Source organism: Melanostigma gelatinosum, assembly GCF_949748355.1.
Source record: "Melanostigma gelatinosum genome assembly, chromosome: 9".
In the NCBI taxonomy this organism is placed as follows: domain Eukaryota; kingdom Metazoa; phylum Chordata; class Actinopteri; order Perciformes; family Zoarcidae; genus Melanostigma; species Melanostigma gelatinosum.
In genome coordinates this window covers 19,069,363-19,091,405 of record NC_136642.1, presented here as the reverse complement: position 1 = coordinate 19,091,405, position 22,043 = coordinate 19,069,363, and the positions used below count along the sequence as shown (strand labels likewise).

General features: G+C 43.6%; 1 protein-coding gene across 1 annotated transcript; it reads right to left on the bottom strand.

Moving 5' to 3' along the window:
- Positions 1 to 1,831: 1,831 nt before the first annotated feature.
- LOC306781688 (uncharacterized protein) lies at positions 1,832 to 14,594 on the bottom strand. The gene is made up of 3 exons (XM_079274664.1): positions 14,269 to 14,594; positions 12,600 to 12,809; positions 1,832 to 3,417 (listed from the first exon to the last, which is right to left on the bottom strand). The coding sequence occupies exons 1-3, from the start codon at positions 14,422 to 14,424 to the stop codon at positions 3,268 to 3,270; spliced, it is 516 nt and encodes a 171-aa protein (XP_079130790.1). The 5' UTR covers positions 14,425 to 14,594; the 3' UTR covers positions 1,832 to 3,267.
- Positions 14,595 to 22,043: the final 7,449 nt, after the last annotated feature.

Here is a 22,043-nt window from a genome sequence, read left to right as displayed (position 1 = left end):
GCAGACAGCACATTGTTGAGCCAGAAGCACTGCAGCAGCATTACAGGGTTGTTCATGAAACGCATGTGCATGTGTGTTCTCTACGACTGCTCCCTTGTAATGCCTGTTCGTTATCTTACCGCATCAATATTACCGTTTCAACATTCCAATAAAAGGGAAGTAATATTACAGCCCATCTGTTAACCGTGTTTTTACCTTACTGGAAATTCTGCAGGAGGAAGTCGATAATCACTGAAAAAACAATGAAGTTTCCCGTTTCATATCCTGACTAGCTGTGAAAGCCAAACCCTGAAAGGGCGGTGCTGAAAGGGATGGGGGTTGTTGGCACTCTCGATATTAGCCCGAATGAAAGGATTGTTGTGAGTAAAGAGAGGAAAAACAAAACTGGGTTTACCTTTGTGCCACTGCCTGTGTTGAATCAGCTGTACCTGAATACTTTCTGAAACATGATCAGCATGGTGTGATCATATCAAGCCATGATCTCATACCAGAAAACCGTCAGTACACCACCACTGAAAGCAAATATGAGTAAGAGCACACAAAGAAAGTCACTGCAATGTGGCATTGAAGTTCACGGCATCAAATGTGGGCGCAGACGATGGATGTTTGCAGCTTGCACTTGGTTATAGGCACGACTAGTCGAGTGGTTAGAAAGTGCTGAACTCATATATTTTAAGTATGAATTATGGTTCATTTTATGGATGTTTGAGCTTATGATAAATATACAACACAGTTACGTGTGAAATAGAAGCTACACACTGCCATGACATATATAATGTAATGTAACGTTAACCCACTGTGGCTTTTAGCAAAGTGACTTCTCTTTAAAAGTAGGAATTTTGCAACGGTAGCTTTCTTATTAAAATACTTCCATTCTTCATCTCTCTACATGTACTATACAAACATCTTATATTGTACCAGACATTTCCATGAGGCACCGTGTGAATGTTCAGTATTTTTACCACAGCGCGGCTCGTTGCTACTCGTGGTCCTTCTCAAACCTCGTGTGTAGTAAAGCAACCACAAGACTGTTGAGCACAGTGGTTACACTGTAAGCAAGCTGCAAGCTACTTGACACATGTCGGTGGCCTATTTCCTATGGAAGATGGATTATGGTAGATTTCAACGGCTGTAAATGTGTCAAACCTGTGCCACCGTAGCACCTCGCTCCTCTTTGTCCAGCAGTTGACGTCATCAGAAACAGGGCCTCCTGCGTGCTCAGTCAGCCTGTGCTGCGTCTTTTAAAGTTAAATGACAGATATTGGCTTTTATTAATGGCTTCTATGCAGGGATGATGATGATGATGATCCAGGCCTGCAAAGAATCATTCAACACAGACAACTGCACTTTCGCTAAAGCACTGAGCGGGGAAGGAGGACAAATCAGATGTATTTATAACCGAAGCTCATTTGCAGTGCTTGTCCTTACATGGTGTAAGGGCCTGAGGGGCAGGGTAGTGGCAGGTAGCTACATTCCTGCCAGAAGGCTCCAAACTCTCCTTGATGAGAGCATTGAGATCAGGTGTGGGCAGAGACACACCTGAAACCGAGGCAAGTCATTTACCGAACCAGCCTTGGATCACTTTCATTAACTCATGACGCACCAACGTTTCTCCAGACCTTGTCTCTACTCCACAGCTGTAGTGCTGTGTCATGTCAGTTCGTTCTCTTGCACAGCTTACATAATGTAGTAAAACAATTCTGTGTTGACACTAAAAACCCTGACGCAGTTATAATGTCTGCACTTTAAACTAAAGAAAGGGTACTGGCAGCTTCAGGCTAGCCTGAGATGTTGACTGAACAAAAGAAAAAAACATTCTTCCACAACAGGGTGTTTGCAACTTACTTTTAACTTTATTAAGACCATTTAATACCACACAGCATGCAATATAATACCTGCCAAAGCGTTATAGTGCGATTGAAAACCTCTAGGGATGGTAGTGCCTAGAATTGTCTATTATTATATCACATTCTTGCTGTCCTTCCCTGGAACCTGAGCCTCTACCTGAAATTGGGAGGTAGCCACTTTTCTCCTCCAACTCGAGAAACTTCAGCTACAGAGACAAACTGAAATAGTGAGCTTTTTTTGTTTACCACTTCAATTGTATACAGACGCACTACTACATGTGGTTGCAACTCGAGGCACCAATATTTAAAGTCCACAAAGGAATGTTTGTTTGACTACAGAGTGCACATTTGTTGTCTGATACACTGCTTGAGACCAGCTTTTGATGGATGCAGTTAAAGTTTAACAGTGCCACTATCAGAGAGCTGAACTTCTAGGCTCTGGACTCTGGTACTGGTCAGATATAAATCATCTAAACAGAGTAGACGGCACAGAGTCTTTTTTCCCTCTCAATATATTCACTTTATTTATAAAGAAATCTGGTATACAGTAAATCTTACTTTTTCAGCTGTGGTTTATAAAAGAACATACAGACATTGCTAAATTTCTGCAGATTTTATGTGAAGCTGTACATTCCCGTTCAGCTGGAATAAAGAGGAGGACTTTGGTGCAATTCAAAGAGGAGTAGATCACCTTGTAGTGTGCACTCTCAGATCCCGTACACAAACAGGCTTAACATCTCTTCTTTCCCTTGTTCAGCAGGAGCCATTCAAAGCCAAATCTCTACTTCTGAGAGTATTTCTGAAGTATCCTTTGGTTAGTAGTATGTTATTCTTTGTTTGCATACTTTTAAGAAAGCTAGAGGTTGTTCAGTGAATATTTACAGCCAACGATTCTGCTGAAAGGGCAGCAAAATGTCCGCCATCATGCAATCAGACAAATCTCAATCTTTCAATCGCAATACTGAACCAAACTCAGCTCAAGATATATTTTGACACACTACAAACTATGTATTGATAATCATTTACTATTCAAACACGGATTATAAAAGACTTTAGATAATAATACATGTGTGGTGGAGCAACACTGACTTAAGGGTGAATTTATAAGGCATCAAAGTTGGAAAAATATATATTTTGTTGATTTTTGATGTGTGATAACATAGTAAAAGCAAATCACAGACACAACAGATGTTGAACAAATCTTAATCTTTGGAAGGTTGTACTGGTTACACTTTACAGTGTTGGAGAGTAATGGATGACATGATCATCTTCTGTGGATTAATATATCAATAACCTCCAACCAATCTGGGGACTTCAGGGTTCCACATTTTCAACTCAAAATTCTTCCTGATGACCAGGAATCTTCCTCATGTGGTCTAATTACCTGAACTAGAAATATGGGAAATATGATGAAACAGATTTAGTGAGAACCTCCCAGAATGGCAATGTAAACGATGAGGAGGATGATGGACCCGATGCCGAGTCCCAGGGCCACGTGGTTCAGTGTCCTGGCCAACCTGCTGCTCCGCTCCGCCGAATTCTGGTCCCCGGCATGGTTGGCTTCACGGGCCTGAAAAATATTTTGAAATCGATATGAGTGAGTTTAAAGAACGAAACGTGAAAAAATGTAATTAAACTTGTGTTTTTTTGACATGAGGTTAGATTTATGTACTGACTAACGAGACATGTGCATCACATAATAGACGTATGTATAGTATGGGCATGACCTGCAGTGCCATGCTAGCAGGCCATGCATTCAACCCTACATAACTCCGCTTGACTGGGGAATTAAGTGGCCATTACAGGTAAATGATAAAACGCAGTGCAATCCAAACCTCAGTAATACAGCAATATCTATCTTTAGTTTGCAAACATCAGCTAACGTTAGCCAGCATGAGCTACTGGTCATACCAGACCTAGTGTGGCTAACGCAACAGAAATTAAATTAAAGAGGGTATGTTGTCCTTATGAATTCAATGTTAAACTTACCTCTTATCTAAAATAAAGTGTTGGTACGCAAAGAGAAATACCTTAAAGATAAGCTGAAGAGTCTTGTCTGGCTTGGTGGAATAGCATGAGTAACACGGTGTCACGGGAGTTCACAGATAGGACCCAAACGCAAGACCACAGGAGACAGAAGTGAATGTTAAACAGGTTTTATTTATAGACAGGTGGGTGCAGGTGTGGAGCCCGTGGTCCGACACCCGAGTGGCAGATCGACAGTGTGATGTCCCGTGGCTCGACACTGGAGAGTTGACAGATCGATGGTGTGAGTCCCGTGGCTCGACACTGGAGGGCTGGTGAGTTGACGGCGTGAAGTCCCGTGGCTCGATACTGGAGTCGACAGAGTGTAATCCGTAGACCACAACGAGAGCAGAGCGGCGGAGCGCATCCACAAACACAAGGAGGGCAGAGCCGTGGAGTGTAATCCACAGGGTTTCAGCGGGTTGAAGACGGTACGACCTGACACTCCCAGACTGCAGGACCAGAGTTTATATAGTGGCAGGCTACTCATTAAGGGGCCCTGAGTCTGGTGTGTCAGGCTGCAGGAGGTGATCAGCTTGAGTGTCCTCAGCCGTGCACGATTAAGGGTGCGGCCCTGGGAGGTGTCTGAAGGCAGAGGACAAACAGAGCACATGGCACACCACAACAGACAGGGGAATCCTGGATCCTGACAGTACCCCCCCCTTAAGGCACGGATTCCAGACGTAACACAAGACCCAACACAGGGCGGGTGGAGGGGGTCCGGAGGAGGGATGTCCCCACAGCTATAAGGCCGACTAGGGTGGGCGGCGGGGGTCCGGAGGAGGGGTGACAGGATCTGACCCGCCACGGGGCCGCCGAAGAGCGTCGGCCCCGGTGCTCCGGCGGACGGCCGGGAGGGCAGAAGGGCTCCGGACACGGGTGCTCCGGCGGACGGCCGGGAGGGCAGAAGGGCTCCGGCCACGGGTGCTCCGGCGGACGGCCGGGCGGGCGGAAGGGCTCCGGCCCCGGGTGCTCCGGCGGGCGGCCGGGCGGGCGGAAGGGCTCTGGAGAATAGGATGCTGGTGCCGCAGTGGCAGGTACTGGAGGTCTCTGCTGCTCCGCGACGGCAGCGGGCACTGGAGGCCGCTGCTGCTCAGAGACGGCAGCGGGCACTGGAGGTCGCTGCTGCTCAGAGACGGCAGCGGGCACTGGAGGTCGCTGCCGCTCAGAGACGGCAACTGGAGGTCGTTGCGCCTCTGGGACGGCGGCCGGGTGTGGGAGAGGCTGCGGCACGGAGGCGGCGACAGGAACTGGAGCGGACTGCGGCGCTGAGGCGGCAGGAACTGGAGCGGGCTGCGGCGCTGAGGCGGCAGGAACTGAAGCGGGCTGCGGCGTAGAGGTGGCAGCGGCAGGAACTAGAGCTGGCGCTGCGGCGGCAGGAACTGGAGCGGGCTGCGGCGTAGAGGCGGCAGCAACTGGAGCTGGCGCTGCGGCGGCAGGAACTGGCGTAGAGGCGGCCGCGGCAGGAACTGGAGCTGGCCCTGCGGCGGCAGGAACTGGAGCTGCGGCGGCAGGAACTGGAGCTGCGGCGGCAGGAACTGGCGCTGCGGCGGCAGGAACTGGAGCTGGCCCTGCGGCGGCAGGAACTGGAGCTGCGGCGGCAGGAACTGGAGCTGCGGCGGCAGGAACTGGAGCTGCGGCGGCAGGAACTGGAGCTGGCCCTGCGGCGGCAGGAACTGGAGCTGCGGCGGCAGGAACTGGAGCTGCGGCGGCAGGAACTGGCGCTGGCCCTGCGGCGGCAGGAACTGGAGCTGCGGCGGCAGGAACTGGAGCTGCGGCGGCAGGAACTGGAGCTGCGGCGGCAGGAACTGGAGCTGCGGCGGCAGGAACTGGAGCTGCGGTGGCAGGACCAGCGAGCGGCTCTGGCTCCGCGGCCGCGAGGTCCGGGGATAGCTGCGGCTCCGAGACCACAGCTGGGACTGGAGGTCGCTGCTGCTCCGGGACGGCAGCGGCAGGACCTGGAGGTCGCTGCTGCTCCGGGACGGCAGCGGCAGGACCTGGAGGTCGCTGCTGCTCCGGGATGACAGCGGCGGGAACTGGAGGTCGCTGCTGCTCCGGGATGACAGCGGCGGGAACTGGAGGTCGCTGCTGATCTGGGACGGCAGCGGCGGGAGCTGGAGGTCGCTGCTGCACTGCGACGGCAGCGGCGGGACCGGGAGGTTGCTGCTGCTCCGGGACGGCAGCGGCGGAAACTGGAGGTCGCTGCTGCTCCGGGACGGCAGCGGCGGGACCTGGCGGTTGCTGCTGCTCCGGGACGGTGGCGGCGGGAACTGGAGGTCGCTGCTGCACTGCGACTGCGACGGCCGGGACTGGAGGTCGCTGCTGCTCTGGGATGACAGCGGCGGGAACTGGAGGTTGCTGCTGCTCCGGGATGACAGCGGCGGGAACTGGAGGTCGCTGCTGCACTGCGACGGCGGCGGCCGGGACTGGAGGTCGCTGCGGTACAGAGACGGCGGCGGCCGGGACTGGCGCAAGCTGTGCCGCAGAGGCGGTAGGAACCGGAGCTGGCTGTGGTGAAGAGGTGACAGGAACAGGAGCTGGCTGCAATGCAGTCTGACTACGGGGAGCCGGAGTCGACCGGGCCACCGAGTGTTCCGCTACCCTTGCATGGCTCCGTCTCCGGCTGAGAAGGTGCTTGACCCTATACTCAGAGTTCCCCAGAGGGTCAAAAACTCTCATCAGAGCAGTCACAAAGTCCACATACCCCACAGTATTAGGCTGGTCGCTGCTCACTGTGTACATGGCCCAGTCCAAAGCCCTTCCCCGCAGTAAGCAGACCACGTAAGACACCTTGGACCTGTCTGAGGCGAAAGTCAGGGGCTGTCGGTCAAACACCCGTTGGCATAGCACCAGGAAGCCTTGACACTTCCCCAGTGTTCCATCATAGGGACTCGGAGCCGGCACGGGGGATTCCCAGACCGGCGGAGCGAGGACAGGCGGGAATAGTGCGGGTGCTGGAACTGGTGGAGACTTGACTGTCCGGGCTAGTTCCTGCCCGCACCAGCCAACCCGAGAAACCTCAGCCGCGAAACGTCTCATCTTCGCCAGGGAACGTCTCGTCTCCTCCAGCAGCCTGGTAGTGCTGTACAGCGCAGCTGCTCCTGTGGTTGCTGGGTCCCCCTCAGAGACCTCAGCTTCCATGGATTGCAGGGCTTGACGCATCTCCATGAGCCTCTGCTGGTGTGCCTCCAGCTGCGTGCTATATCCGGCCAGCGTAGCTGCTCCTGTGGTTGCTGGGTCCATTATGGTCAGGTCGTTCTGTCACGGGAGTTCACAGATAGGACCCAAACGCAAGACCACAGGAGACAGAAGTGAATGTTAAACAGGTTTTATTTATAGACAGGTGGGTGCAGGTGTGGAGCCCGTGGTCCGACACCCGAGTGGCAGATCGACAGTGTGATGTCCCGTGGCTCGACACTGGAGAGTTGACAGATCGATGGTGTGAGTCCCGTGGCTCGACACTGGAGGGCTGGTGAGTTGACGGCGTGAAGTCCCGTGGCTCGATACTGGAGTCGACAGAGTGTAATCCGTAGACCACAACGAGAGCAGAGCGGCGGAGCGCATCCACAAACACAAGGAGGGCAGAGCCGTGGAGTGTAATCCACAGGGTTTCAGCGGGTTGAAGACGGTACGACCTGACACTCCCAGACTGCAGGACCAGAGTTTATATAGTGGCAGGCTACTCATTAAGGGGCCCTGAGTCTGGTGTGTCAGGCTGCAGGAGGTGATCAGCTTGAGTGTCCTCAGCCGTGCACGATTAAGGGTGCGGCCCTGGGAGGTGTCTGAAGGCAGAGGACAAACAGAGCACATGGCACACCACAACAGACAGGGGAATCCTGGATCCTGACACACGGATACATTTAAAATGTATGAGTAATATGTATATAATTATAATATATTTGTAATATGGTCATAATTATAATATATTAGTAATATGGTCATAATTATAATATATTAGTAATATAGATACAATTAAAAATGGATCTTTTTCACTCAACTTCTGCTTTCCATCTTCACAAAGTCTGTGTTTTTCACTTTGAGAGCAGAGTTTGTCAAAAACCCTCTGCAGTTATCATTTTAATTGTTAAATCTTGTCTTCGACGACATGATCATGGACTAACAGTCATGTCTGTAAACACATTCAGGATATGAGAAACACACAGTTCTGATATTTGCCAACCGCTGAGCAGAACTCAAACTAATCACTACTGGTTACATTTTCAACTGTAATCTGTCAGATTTACAAACACGTTTTGCTGAGGATTTTGGTATAGTCTCTAAAGCACACAGTCCCTTTTGAATACAAACTGAGCAGGTGAACCCAGCTTTAATCTCTTATTTATTTCCACTATTCAAATACCATTTAGTGTGTAGATGAAGGAAAAGAAAGACTGAATACAGATGTTTTCAGATAAACCGACACATGTGTAAAAAATCCACCTCAATATTGGGACAAAAACCCATAAAAGGACATAAGAAGATTGATTTCTTACAAAAGGAAATGATGAAGGTGGTTTTACTGGTGTCCAGTTTTATCAAAACATGTGCTGATAGATTTGATCATGAAGCAAGAGGCCTGTTAGTGGTTAGTGAGCCCTGTGCCTTTATCAAGAGTGTAGCCAGAGAGCCTGAATCAAATCAAACCCCCACTCTCATTACCACACTGCTGTAGAGTGCTGCAGGGATGACGTGTTTTTGGAAGCCAGCCCCGAAAGGAGCATTGCACTTTTCCCCTTGACAAAAAGACAATGGGATTTTTCCATTGGAATTTGGATTATTGCAGAAAATTAGCTCTGTGGCAAACAAAAGTGTATCATACTTACAGGTTTTGATCAGCAAGATAATCTTCACAAATGAATAACACTTTCATGATTTTTGAAGCGTGAATGTAATTGGCAGAAGTTAAAAGCTAACGTTAGGTCGTAAACGGACTACACCACGGTCACATAAGTGAGATCATACACAATGAGGCTCTGAAGGGGAACTAGTCGGTGTGATGAAGATTTAATATTCTCATTCAGCCACTTGTCAGACACGTAAAAGCTTCAAATTCACGACGAAGGTATTAACTGACATATTATGGAACAAAACGTTGACTTTGAGACGAGGGAAGTGCAAATATTATAACTCTCAAATCCAGTCATATACACAATAGAGTGCTGCAGGAATGTGTGTGTGTGTGTTTTGTAGGTCTCGTGAGAAGGCCCTCTCTGCTCTCGTAAAGCTGGTTATGATAACCAGCAGCTGTCTGGCTCACTTTCAGCCAGAGCTGCGTATCCTGTTGCAAAAACCGTGCCTCTGTTGCTTTCGGTAAATGTATATTTCTTTCTGTTTCAACAAGATTAGATAAGATAAAAGTCTGTATCAGGGAAATATGCTGTCTGGAGCTGTTAGCCATCTCAGCACTGTCACATCACTACAAGGTTTGTAGTAGTGATGGTTTATTGTTTTATTCATTTATTGTGGTGAAATGTTATGGAATTTGGATAATAAATAAAACGTGTTATATATACTGTGGTCACTTATTTTTTCAACACCTTGATGCTTCCTTCTACCTATGACAACATGTAATATAACTCAACAATAATAATAGAACATTGACCCCTATTGTCCTCCGTCTAGATGATATTTTTTACATTGTTAATTACATTGTTAATGTGGGACATTAATCCCTAAAACTGTCAGCCTAACAGCGTGCAATGCTCTCTAGAAAAGCAATGCATTCCTAAGAGTTATATTTGGACTCATTCTGATGTAAAATGGCTGCCTGCAATATCTCAGGAAATGGGGAGCTGAATAGTGTAGCGTGTTAAGAGGAGCAAGCGGATATTATCTCATGGTGAAACTATCCCCCGAAATACAACTACAGTGCAACAATCATGTTGTTCCTGGACCCTGATGTATTGTGAGCTATTTCATCATTTGGAGAGTTAGAATTTGACTTGCATACTTCGTCAGACATTATCAAATTTGTATATATATATTTTAAATACATTTTAAAATCAGAAATGTTATTTTGCATGTGAATTATTTCATCTATTATTGCAGCACTGTGTTTCTGCAGAAGGACAGGAAGTGCAGATCATGGCTTCACACTGTAAGGACCCCTGCAATTACTGTCTGGATGTTCATCCACTGTCAATAAGTGCTAAGCTAAAGGAAAAGCTCATGCTTTGGGAAACAAAGGACCGCTTGATGACGCTGTCACAGAAGCCCGGAGTGGCTTGGAGCGAGACACACGGAGCGCTGATGTCGGATCCTGACAAAAGCGACTGTTGTCCGAACTCGCCAGTCGCTGCTGTGTTGAGAACTTCAACTCTCAAGTCTCATCTGGAGTCCAGCAGAAAGTTATTTCTCTTCATTATCAAAGTCCCCCAAAGAGAGAGCTGACACACAATGGTGCAATTAAGAGAGGAGGAGAGAGACAGACACTTACAGAGAGCTAAAGCATCTGGACAGGAGTCAAGAGTAGTCCGAGTCTGACTTCCAGGAAATACTGCAGGAACATACAGTTAACAATGATGCTGCACTGAGGATCAACAAATGATTTTTAACTGTTCAACAAAGTGCTGATTATGGTATTATCCCTGCATGGTTGAAGATTGTTTATTGAGATCCTTGTATTACCCAGGAATAAACATTAAAAACATATTTTTAAACTTTTCTCACTGAGAAATACCGGTGGGAACCCGGGATTATTGGCATTTGTGTGTTTGTGCAGCTGTGTGTCCACATACTGAGGACAAACGCTCACACTGAAACAAAGACTCCGTCTCCAAACATCATTAATGCCCCCACACAACTGTTGTAGTTAATTACTTAAGCCCCACCTTGAAATGCTGTTATTATGGCAACATTTGTGGATCAACTTCCTTCCAATGGTAGCTTACCATTAAACTGTGTTGCCAAATATTTTTAGAATCAGCAAAATGAATGAAGCATTGTGCAAATTCTATGATGGATCGTTATGACGTTACAACTGAAGGTCAGAGAACTACACTACCGGGCTTCAAACCATTTGAACAACACACCGAAATGGCCGAATGTAAGAGATTTAAGATGTAAGAGATACTTGCTATGAGCTGACGTTCATGTTCATTACAGTAACAGCCTTACAAGGATGCTGGCTGAATAACACAGTCGCGGTATTCTGTCTCTAGAGACGCAGACACTGGGACCAGTCAACTGGTCTACTGTCCATAAACTGACCTCAATGGACTTTGCTCTGCGTACATATGAACCAGAGATTGTTCACTAAAGAGCAGGAGAGGAGCGAGCTCTAATATAATGGAACAACAAAATCTGTTGTTAAAGATCAGAGGACAGAATGTAGAAACAACATGTGGGACTCTATTCTGTGCGTTGCTTTCAAACATCAAGGTAAATAGAGAATACTAAATGTGGAGTAAGTCTTAAAATAAAGTCAAACAACTGCTGCTGCTATAAAAGGTATGCCACCGCAAGTTGCACGCACCCAGTAACACAAATAGACACACTCACACACACACATGCACACACACACACAAAATGCATACACACAAATGACTTGGTCAGATGGATTTTGTTTGCAGTGTATGATATACCCGTATACTTCATTGCTCTCGTTAATAATTAAACATTCCTCATGCCACACATTGCACAGAAACAAGCCGAAACCGAGACATTTTCCATCATAAAAGACATTTCAAAGGACATTTAAAGCTTCAAAGAAAGTCCGCTTTCCATGTGCAAGTAAGGCTCTCAGTAAATGTACTTAAATATTTCAGGGTTGAATAAATGTTATATTTATAGATTTGTGCAGGAAGTTACACAAGAATGTTTTCCCCTGTGAGGACTAAACATCGACCATATGGAAACAATCAGTCAACCTTTCCTCCCGAAGAAGTGTGCTGAGACACTGTTAGAGACACTGTCACTGTTAGTGAGTTTGCAAAAGCTAACTCACTAACCTTTGAGTTACCTCACCCAACAAAAAGACAGGACTACCAATAAAGTGAAGAATCACTCCTAAAGGGAGGTAATGATTAGCTTAATGCTAACCTCCTTAAGTTAGCAAATTATAGTCGTAACCGAGGCCAGTCTACCGCTCACATAATACAACATTCAGGACCACAAAATGTCTTCTCCATTTTATTGTTGACACCATCTTCCCTGTCCTCTCTCTGCTCCCTTCCTCACAGATCTCCACCCCTTCCAGTAAATCTCATTCACTTCCCCAAACTTGGCTCACACACTCATCCGCTCACATGCAAGTGTGTTCTGCCGTGACCTGTGTTATATAATCACCTTAGACAAGATGTTAAATTCTTTCCTCATCCTCTGGTCTGTAGCCATAATGCATGCTGTGGCAGACAAAGTAGAAAGCTCACCTAGCTATTCTTTAGCTGAGTAGAGGTTACTTTTCTTCTTTTTTAAAATTTCACATCAATCTCATTAATCCACTGTCATTACCTCGAGACACAAAGACATCAGCGCTACTGGAATTATTAGACATGTTTCAAGACAGAAATACAAGACAGAAATGTGTGATGCCATCTGTTTTTCTTTACTTAAAAGGGATTCTTCATTTTAAGTTTATTGTATTTTTGAAACATGCACGGTTCAGCTGCAGCATGGGCTCTGTTTTGGCACATAGTCAGAATTAAATTACTTGGGTTTGGGTTGGGGGACATTTTGTTTTGTGTGTACATGAACAATTTACTGTAAATACATGTGACTCAAACTCACTGAGATGGAGTAGATGAGGGCAGCAATTCCAAGTGGCAGGCAGCAGCACAGCAGGGTGAAGATGGAGTAGCACAAGTAGTCGTTGACAGGGTGATCCAGCGGGCCTCGGGTCACGTACACTGTCGGCTGGACTGTGACAGTGGCTTGCTGTCCTCCCGGGTACTGCTGTTGCCCAAGAGCACCTCCATACTGCGGCGGAGCTCCATAGCCCTGCAGGCCACACCCCGGAAGCACAAGTCAACTTTCAGGGACAATGTAAACACGTTTTGGGGGAGGAGGGGGAGTAGTGAATGAATTACGGTAAACTGGGAGGTTTAACAAGAAACGAAACTACAATTGAACCACAGCAGGCCCCAATGGTGAAATACTCGCTTCTTGAACAGATTTGTTTGGTGCTTTTAGTGACCAAAGAGGTGGTCTTCAGCTGATTTCTTTATAATCAGGGAAAAAAAGAAAAGAGACTTCATATTAATTCAACTTGGATATTAAGATCATATATATTAAAGCACAAACTGTGATAATCCTTGGCTGAATTTCCTTTCATTATCATCTAAATACGATTGACGTCTGTAATGAACCATTTAACAAAGTTAATTCATTGACAGTAAACACTGATCCGTCAAGGAAAATACCTGGCGTCCAGCAAACCTCAGAGGGCCTTTTTTGCCATCATTCCATCTTTTACACCACATGACATGTCACACATCTGCCCAGCTGTCATGACCCAATTGTTACCACAGATGTAGTTAAATAACTATCCTGTCCATCAATAACTTGTGCCACGCGTCTTTTTATTGTGTAATATTGCTTATGAAGATTATCTGCAGACTGATTTCTAGCACGACTTGTTCTTGTCAGCCGAAGCCCTGGAAAAAGGGTGTATGCTCAGTTCTGTTTATCTGTTAAATGCACTTTAGTATGGCCATTCAAAATTGTTTTTATGATGTTCAACATATTACATAATGCCCAATGTCTAAAAATTCTATATATTATTTAAAAAATATGTAGAATAGTATTTTCATTTCTAATATTTGTATTTTGTATTTTGAAATTATAACAATTTCACCCATTTTTATATATGACTTAAATTGAATTTATATAATCTATATCCATTTCAAATAAAAATACTTTACCATGACAGGCCACCTTTTTTAATTTGTCCATGTCGAAAAATAGGTCGATTAAAGGTGAACACTGGTGAACACACGTTTAAAAGTGAGAATTAACTAATGTTATATGTCTACAGTCATATTATAGACGATTATTGTGTGACTGATGACTGTCTATGGCTAAGACGTCTTCTTAACTTTCACTTTCCAATCTTTAGTAACCTTGATCAAATTTAACGGATTTTTAAGGTACATTTACTCAGTGGGATAACATAGGACAGAGTTCTTAAAAGTCCCTGCCACCAGGACCCTTATGAGGATAATTATATTGTGAATGATCCGTTTGTGGCCCAAATTACTTTTAATTTTTTTTTTTCTTCTATTTTACATCATTCATACACATGAAGAGGACTCTTTAGAAAATACCAACATTAAAATGTATTCTCATTGGCTTGCTATCATCTTCAGCAGGGTAATGGGGAGAGGAGTAGTATCTTATTATCTACAATAAAAATATTCGCTTTTTTAAAAATTTTTATCCCCGGTGTTGAGCTTCTTACCTGCTGCTGTGGTGGGTATCCCTGTCCGGGCTGTGGGTATCCCTGTCCGGGCTGAGGGTACCCCGGGTTCGGGTAGGGTGTGGCCACATGGCCCATAGTGGACTTCTCACCGGCCCATTCCGGTGGAGGAGCGGTCGCAGACTTAGAGGGGTCCATAATGCAACAGCTTGGGCTATCAAACTAAACAACTCTCCTTTTTTACCGTCGGACTCAAGTATTTTCTTGAATTATTTATCGGTAAATTCCTCGATCTGCCAAGTTTTCTTCCTCAAACTGCTGCTGCCACAAAGTGTATTGGGCAAGTTGAGTAAGAGATTCGATATAATTTCTCCTCAGAGTCACGCAGAATGAATACCAAAAAAGACCTTCAAAATAAAAGCACCGTCGAACACGTACTCATCTTTTTGATTGGCCTAATAGAGCCACAGTGAATAATACATTATACTGAAGTTATATGTCAGAATATGAGATTACCAAACATGAGATATCCCCTCCGTGAACTCTGAGCATTGCAAAATAAATATAATACAATAAATGTAAGACACAGGTTATGAGAAAATATTCAACTTCAGAACATGGACTTTGTCTTAAGTAATTAACACAATTATCACAGTTGTATTGCATCTTAAAAGAGATAAATAAAGATGCGAAATATTTTGGAAATACACTCATTTGGCTTTACAGATAAAAAGTCAGGAAAAGGCCACAAACACTAAAAGTAATATTGCTTCCAGATGCAGATGCAGATGCAAAAGAAAAAAAAATGTAGTCACCTGGCTTTTACAGGCCAATGTCAGCACTTGGCTTGTATTTCTGTCAGTGTACATTCCACACTATGTTTATATGTGTAGTATACACATTATTCCAAGAAATGTTCCATACAAGGATATAGAGTGTATCAACACTGTCATGAGATTTGCTGTGAGGATAAACTCCTTGATATCAACCATCTCAATTTCAAGGAAGTCTTCACATCAACAGACAAAGGAGTACATTAAAAAATAAATATAAACAACAAAGGTATTTTTCATCCTCTGGCAGGGAATTCACTTGTGAAACATTCAAAGTAGCTTCAACGGATTCCATACACATGAGTCAGACCAATATTACGAAATGTTTTAGGCTTTTATTTTTAATGCAAATTCGTCAAATTTCCGGTCCAACTCTGGCCACCTTGATGCTGCCTCGCCCTCGTAACGGTCAGCCAATAAATCAAGAGGGAGGGGCTAAGGGAGGGACGATGTTTGTGTGTGTGTGTGTGTGTGTGTGTGTCCGTGTCTGCGTCAGTGCGTGCGTATAAACATAAATAATGCAGATGGTTGAAGAGCTAACTGAATGGTTTGATGAGTATAAAAGCTGAATGGAATAATAGGTACAAAGCGGGCTTAAGACTGGGATGTTTTCAGGACTGCTACTAATAGTCTGAATGAGTACACAGATGTTGTGACGTCATACATCAGCTTCTGTGAAGACTGTGTTCCAACACCAGGGTGAGTTATAACAACGACAAACCCAGGTTTACAGCAGAACTCAGACACCTAAGGCTGCACAAGGACCAGGCATTTAGGAGTGGGGAGAGGGACATGTATAAAGAGGCAAAATACAGGTTGGGAGACGCTAAACGACAGTACTCTGAGAAACTGCAACACCAGCTCTCAGCAAGTGACTGCTTCTGTCTGGAGAGGTCTCAGACAGATCATCAACTACAAGCCTAAAGCCCCCACTCTATGAATTACCTACAGACGAGCTGAACGAGTTCTACTGTCGCTTTGAAAGACAATGGGACAGTCCGGACCCCATCCCCCATGGTCCCATCCACCAGCTCCAGACCACCAGGTCCCCCTCCCCCAGTCCAGCAGGGGCCCATGCCTCTGTACCACCCATCAGTCAGTCACCAGTCCGTCAAGCTCCTGAAGTTTGCGGATGACACTACTCTCATTGGACTCATCTCTGGTGGGGATGAGTCCGCCTACAGGTGGGAGATTGACCATCTGGTGACCGTGTGCGGTCTGAACAACCTAGAGCTCAACGCTCTAAAGACAGTGGAGATGGTTGTGGATTTCTGCAAGAACGCAGCCACACCTGCCCCTATCACCCTGTGTGACTCCCCCGTCAACGCGGTGGAGTCCTTCCGCTTCCTGGGCTCCATCATAACCCAGGACCTCATCACCAAGAAGGCTCAGCAGAGGATGTACTTCCTGAGGCAGCTGAAGAAATTCAACATGCCAAAGACAATGATGGTGCACTTCTACACAGCCATCATTGAGTCCATCCTCTGCTCCTCCATCACAGTCTGGTATGCTGCAGCCACAGTCAAGGACAAGGGCAGATTGCAACCCATCATTCGCTCTGCTGAGAGGGTGATTGGCTGCAATCTGCTGTCCCTCCAAGACTTGTTTGCTTGTTTGCTTCAAGGACCCTGAAGCGAGCAAGAAGGATTGTAGCCTACCCCTGTCATCCTCGACATAAACTGTTCGATTCCCTTCCGTCTGTTAGGAGGCTGCGGTCCATCAGGACCAAGACCTCAGGCCACTTGAACAGTTTTTTCCCGTCTTCGGGTTCATCAACAAAGCCCGGGAGTCCCCCACTTACTCTGTCATCCCAGGACAATTTCCTACCGGTACACTCCCTGCACATCCCTTCTATGTTGATATATTTAAATACACTTGACACATTTACATTACACTTACATTATACTTGTTTAAAGTACTGTTATCTGTTTGTCTGTGCACGATATCTTATATTTTATTGTAAATTTTAATATGTTTCTATTTTTTGCAGTGTGTTGATTGTTTAAAATTATACACTATCCACTATGTCAAATTCCTTGTATGTGTAACATACTTTGACAACTAGAAAAAGCATTTCCTGCTGAAAATGCATTGGAATGCTGAAAACTGAAATTAATCGCAAAAACATTGCTGAAAATAGATATCCAATTCAAAAACAAATTGCAAAAAGCTTAATAATTCAAAATGTTTAAAAGATTACAAATATGAAAAGTCATATCACACCTCTCCTGAAAGAGCTGAACATTTTGATATTTGAACAGTTTCTGTAGCTTAAAAAAATGTATCAGTGGTCAGTGGTGTGTATAAAGTACTCAAAAGCCATACTTGAGTAAAAGTAAAGATACCTTACTGGAAAACTACTCAAGTAAAAGTAAAAAGTCACCTATTAGAATACTACTTGAGTAAAAGTCTTAAAGTATCTGATATTTATTGTACTTAAGTACAAAAGTACTTTAGTATCAAAAGTAATTTTCTGATATTAAATGTACATCACAACCTGAACATTAAATGAACATCATAACCTGTTCATTGAAAGTAAAAGTACAAGTAAATGCTGTTAATAAAAAAGCAAAGGGTCAGAATTGTGAGAATGATGAAGTTTATTCTTTTAAGTGCTGTGGCACCATGACCAAGGACATGGAGCTGTGTTGACAATAATTGGGTTGGCTGTGATCCATCCAGGAGCAACAATGTTCAACATAATATATTGTACATAAGTATACTTTTGCATCTACTATGAACTTATCATCATAATTCTCCGAAAAGCAATGTGACACTGAAGGAGTTGTAACAGTGCGTTTATAAGTCTGCTCATTAGACTAGAGGATGTAGAGGACCAATGCATAATATTATGTTCAGCAAAACATATCCACTTGATGCATCAGGTCAGTGTTTTGAGAAAGGACACCTGCCTTGTAAACTCCTATGGGCCTGATTTGAACACAAAGGTTTTGCTGAAGCTGAATCTGCAATTGGGCGACTGCTACCATCATAACTCCATCTGATCATCCACAACATGACTCAAATATCAAAACATGATCAATACTAAAGCAGCACCGAAAGTAACAACCCAGTCATTACTTGAAACTGAAACATGTCCTGTTCATCTTCAAAAGAAGTTGGTTTTCAAAATTGCGAGAATTCAGCCTCGCTCTTCTTGGGTGAAGACTAGTCCTGCGATGCTAAATATCCTTTCACAGGCCGCTGAGGCAGGTAGAGGTGTGTTCAGCGTCACAGACAGCTTGCACACAGCTGGGAAGGATTTCACTAATGCTGCGCTCTCGCGGCTCCTGTCAATCCGTGTATACAGCTACAGCTAACGTTAGCCAACTAGTGCTGCACAACTGTCAACACTTCCTCAGCTCACTAACTCGCTAGCGATCCACTGGTGTTGGTCTTCGTCACCACCGTCGTTTGTTGCGGGAGTAGCAGGTGCTTCCATTTCTGCTTCCATCATGAAATCAGTCATCGTAGAGTGGAATTCTACTCATGTAGTCGCCCGCTAGCTTATAGCATGTAGCATCCTGGGAATCAAAACACCGCGGCTTTGAGAGCACTTGTTTGCAATTGCGCATTAACGTGATTAACCAATGATTTAACTTGCTGCTCGGACCACTGATTCACCAAACCTGCTTGCTTGCAGTCTGTGTTCCACCACAGTCCCCGACGCTGCTCTCATGATTCATTTAGTTTCTAAAGATAGATTTGATTTTGTAGCGAGTAACGAAGGTTTCAGGGGAAATGTATCGGAGTAAAAGTACCGGTTTTCTTTGCAAAATGTAGTGAAGTAAAAGTAAAAGTCAACAGAAATATAAGTAGTAAAGTAAAGTACAGATACCCAAAAAAACTACTTAAGTACAGTAACGAAGTATTTCTACTTCGTTACTATACACCACTGTCAGTGGTGATATTTGTAGCAGTATAAGTTGTAGTATAAGTATTATTAGTAGAAGTATTAGTAGCATTAGAATAAGTATGAGTAGTAGTAGGAGTGATATTTGTGGTAGTAGTAGTAGTAGAAGTTGTAGTTGTAGAAGTATTATTGGTAGTAGAAGTATTAGTAATTAGAAGAAGTAGTAGAATACGTAGTATCAGTAGTCATAGTAATAGCTGTAGTATTGGTCGTAGTATTTAATATCACAGTAGTAGCAGTAGTAGTAGTAATAGTAATGGCAGTAGAAGATGTAGCAGTAGTAGTAGTACTAGTAGCAGTCATACTAATAGCTGTAGTAGTATTACTACTTTTAGTAGCATGAATAGCAGTAGCAGTAGTAGCAGTTGTCGTATAAGTAATAGTAGTAGTGGTAGTAATAGCAGTAGTGGTAGTAATAATATTGATGTAGCAGTAATAGCAGTAGCAGTAGTAGTAATAGTAGCAACAGCAAAAGTTATAGTATAAGTAGTAGTAGCAGTAGTAGTAATACTATATTAGCAGCAGCAGTAGTAGTTGTCGCAGTATTAGTGAGAGCATTCTTTTTTTTAACAAAAAAGCCTAATTTTGAGCTTGTTTAAATAGTTAATCCATGGGGCTTTTATTTTGAAAGGGTGGTGCTGGGTGGGGGGAGAGGAGACATAATCATAATGTCTGACACACATAAACAGATGTTATTAAATGCCTGGTTTCATCACAAGCATTTCAATTAGAATTCACTCTTTGGGGCTTTTATTTTGAAATGGGGGGTGTGTGTGTGTGTGGGTCCTCTAAAAGTCTCTAATACCCGAATGACTGTATGAGAGAGAGAGACACAGACAGGGAGAGAGAGGAAATAATTAGAGAGAGGAAAAAATTAGAAAGAGAGAGAGAAGTGAAGTGATTTTGGTCATGCTACACTTTTCAACAGTAAAGCTATTGATTATTATTTTTCATAAATATTCACAAAAATGTATAAAAATCATATTTTTTCAAAATAACACTTGTAGTACAACAAATAGGAGCCCACTGGTGTGTGAAGTGATTTCGGTTACACTACATTGCATGACAGTGAAGCCATTGAATATTGTTGTAGGAAGTATTTTCGGCATTGCACTTTGTAGACGGTCCCTGCGCACTCGTCTCGCAGCCAGTCGCTCATTGAGACCAATGCCGATTGTCCAGCTCGGAGGAGTCCGTAAGACGGCCCGTTTTAATTAAATTAAGGTTGTAGCTTGTTGTCTACCTCACTACGGTTACAGGGAGGTATTGTTTGTATTTTAGCAACGTTTTGTTAATGATTTATTGAACCGGGAAGTCCGAATCTGTCAATATCTTTCTAACTTTACCTAACCGTGTTTGGCGAAGGCTCTACACACATTTACACAAGACTGTACACTCAAGTCTACACCCAACACACAAATATAGCAACAGTGTCTTTACATAGCACACTGCAGTATATCTGACCCAAAGACGTTGTAATATTAGTGTTCATCCGTTGGTGTCAGTATCATATTTATGGATGGGTCATCCAACGACAACTGCGTGGCTGTCGGTTGATAGAAGTTGTGACAGCCTATGTGGTGGCGACCTCTTGTGGGCGAACTAAGCAACTCTGGAGACATTAATCTCCCCTGCAAACAGATTTGTGTTGCAGAAGCCTTGCTACGCAAGTACACTAGTATATTGAGGGAGAGCAACACTAAAGCCTGGTCAAGACGCATGACTGCAAATGTGTTTCGGTTGCACTGCGGTACAGACATAAATGTGAGTACTACAGTAGGTAATGATTAGTTACAATCATGACACAATGATTCGTTATAAAAAATGTATGTTATAGTATGTCAAATAAAGTCATTAAAAAGTCACAGTATAGTATGTCAAAAAAGTCATTAAAAAGTCATAGTATAGTATGTACGAAAAAATGCTAAAAAAGTCCCAGTATAGTATGTTGAAAAAAGTCATAAAAAGTTACAGTATAGTATAAGTAGAGTATATAAGTCATTACATAGTACGTTCCAAAAAGTAATATTATAGTTTTTCGGAAAAAAAAGCAATAAAAGTCAAAACAGAATACATAAAAAAATAAGTATAGCATAGCAAGTTGAAAAAAAGGCATAAAAAATCATGGTATAGTATTTTCATAGTATAGTGTATCAAAAAACGCAACAAATTGTATGATGTATCAAAAAAGTTGCAAAAGTCATACTATAGCATGTCAAAGGAGTCATACATGGCCTTTAGTATAGTGAGGCGAAAATACATCGTAAATTCTGTCATGAAAAAAGTAATAAAAAGTCATAGTACGTTACATCATTAAACACGTCCTAAAAAGTTAGAGTATAGTTTGTTAAAAAATCATAAAAAAGCATTTCCATAGCATGTGAAAAAGTCACAAGTCTCAGTATAGTATGTCAAACAACTCATAGTATAGTATGTCATATTTTCACATTTCCTCTGTTATTTTACCGGATTGTTGCTGGTATTGAGTGCTTTATATTGTCTGTATCAATGAACTCAGCGCAAATGCTCAAGTAAATGTTGAACAACAATAGGTAGACGCTAGTATAGGCTAGTACAAGCTTCTTGGGACTGAGAGAATCACTCAGAGGAGTAAAGCAGCTAAAACATGGCATTTAAATTTACATTTAAGTTGCTTATTTTTTACAAGAAACATTTAATACAATTCAAGTTATGTTGTTGTTGTTGTTTTACCTTTGCCATGACTTTTCTTGAACTCACTTGTTTTGATATTTTTGGACTTATTTGTTCTGTCAAATAGTTTGGAAACATTTGAAAATAAATTGTGTGTTTTTTGTCATGTTGTTGTTATCAATGTGCTTCTTTGATATTTTACAGTAAGATGGCTTTTTTTCAATGGCAATACCTGAATCTAAATTTGTTCAGTATAGTACAACAAATGAATATGGATAACGATAACCCAATACAACTCTAAATAAACAAGACAAATAAACACAGACAAAAAAAGAATTGTTTCTTTGTTTGTGAAAGAGGAATATACCAAAGATTCTTATTTAGGATTTGAGAAAAATCCCCATTGCATCTATCCCTCT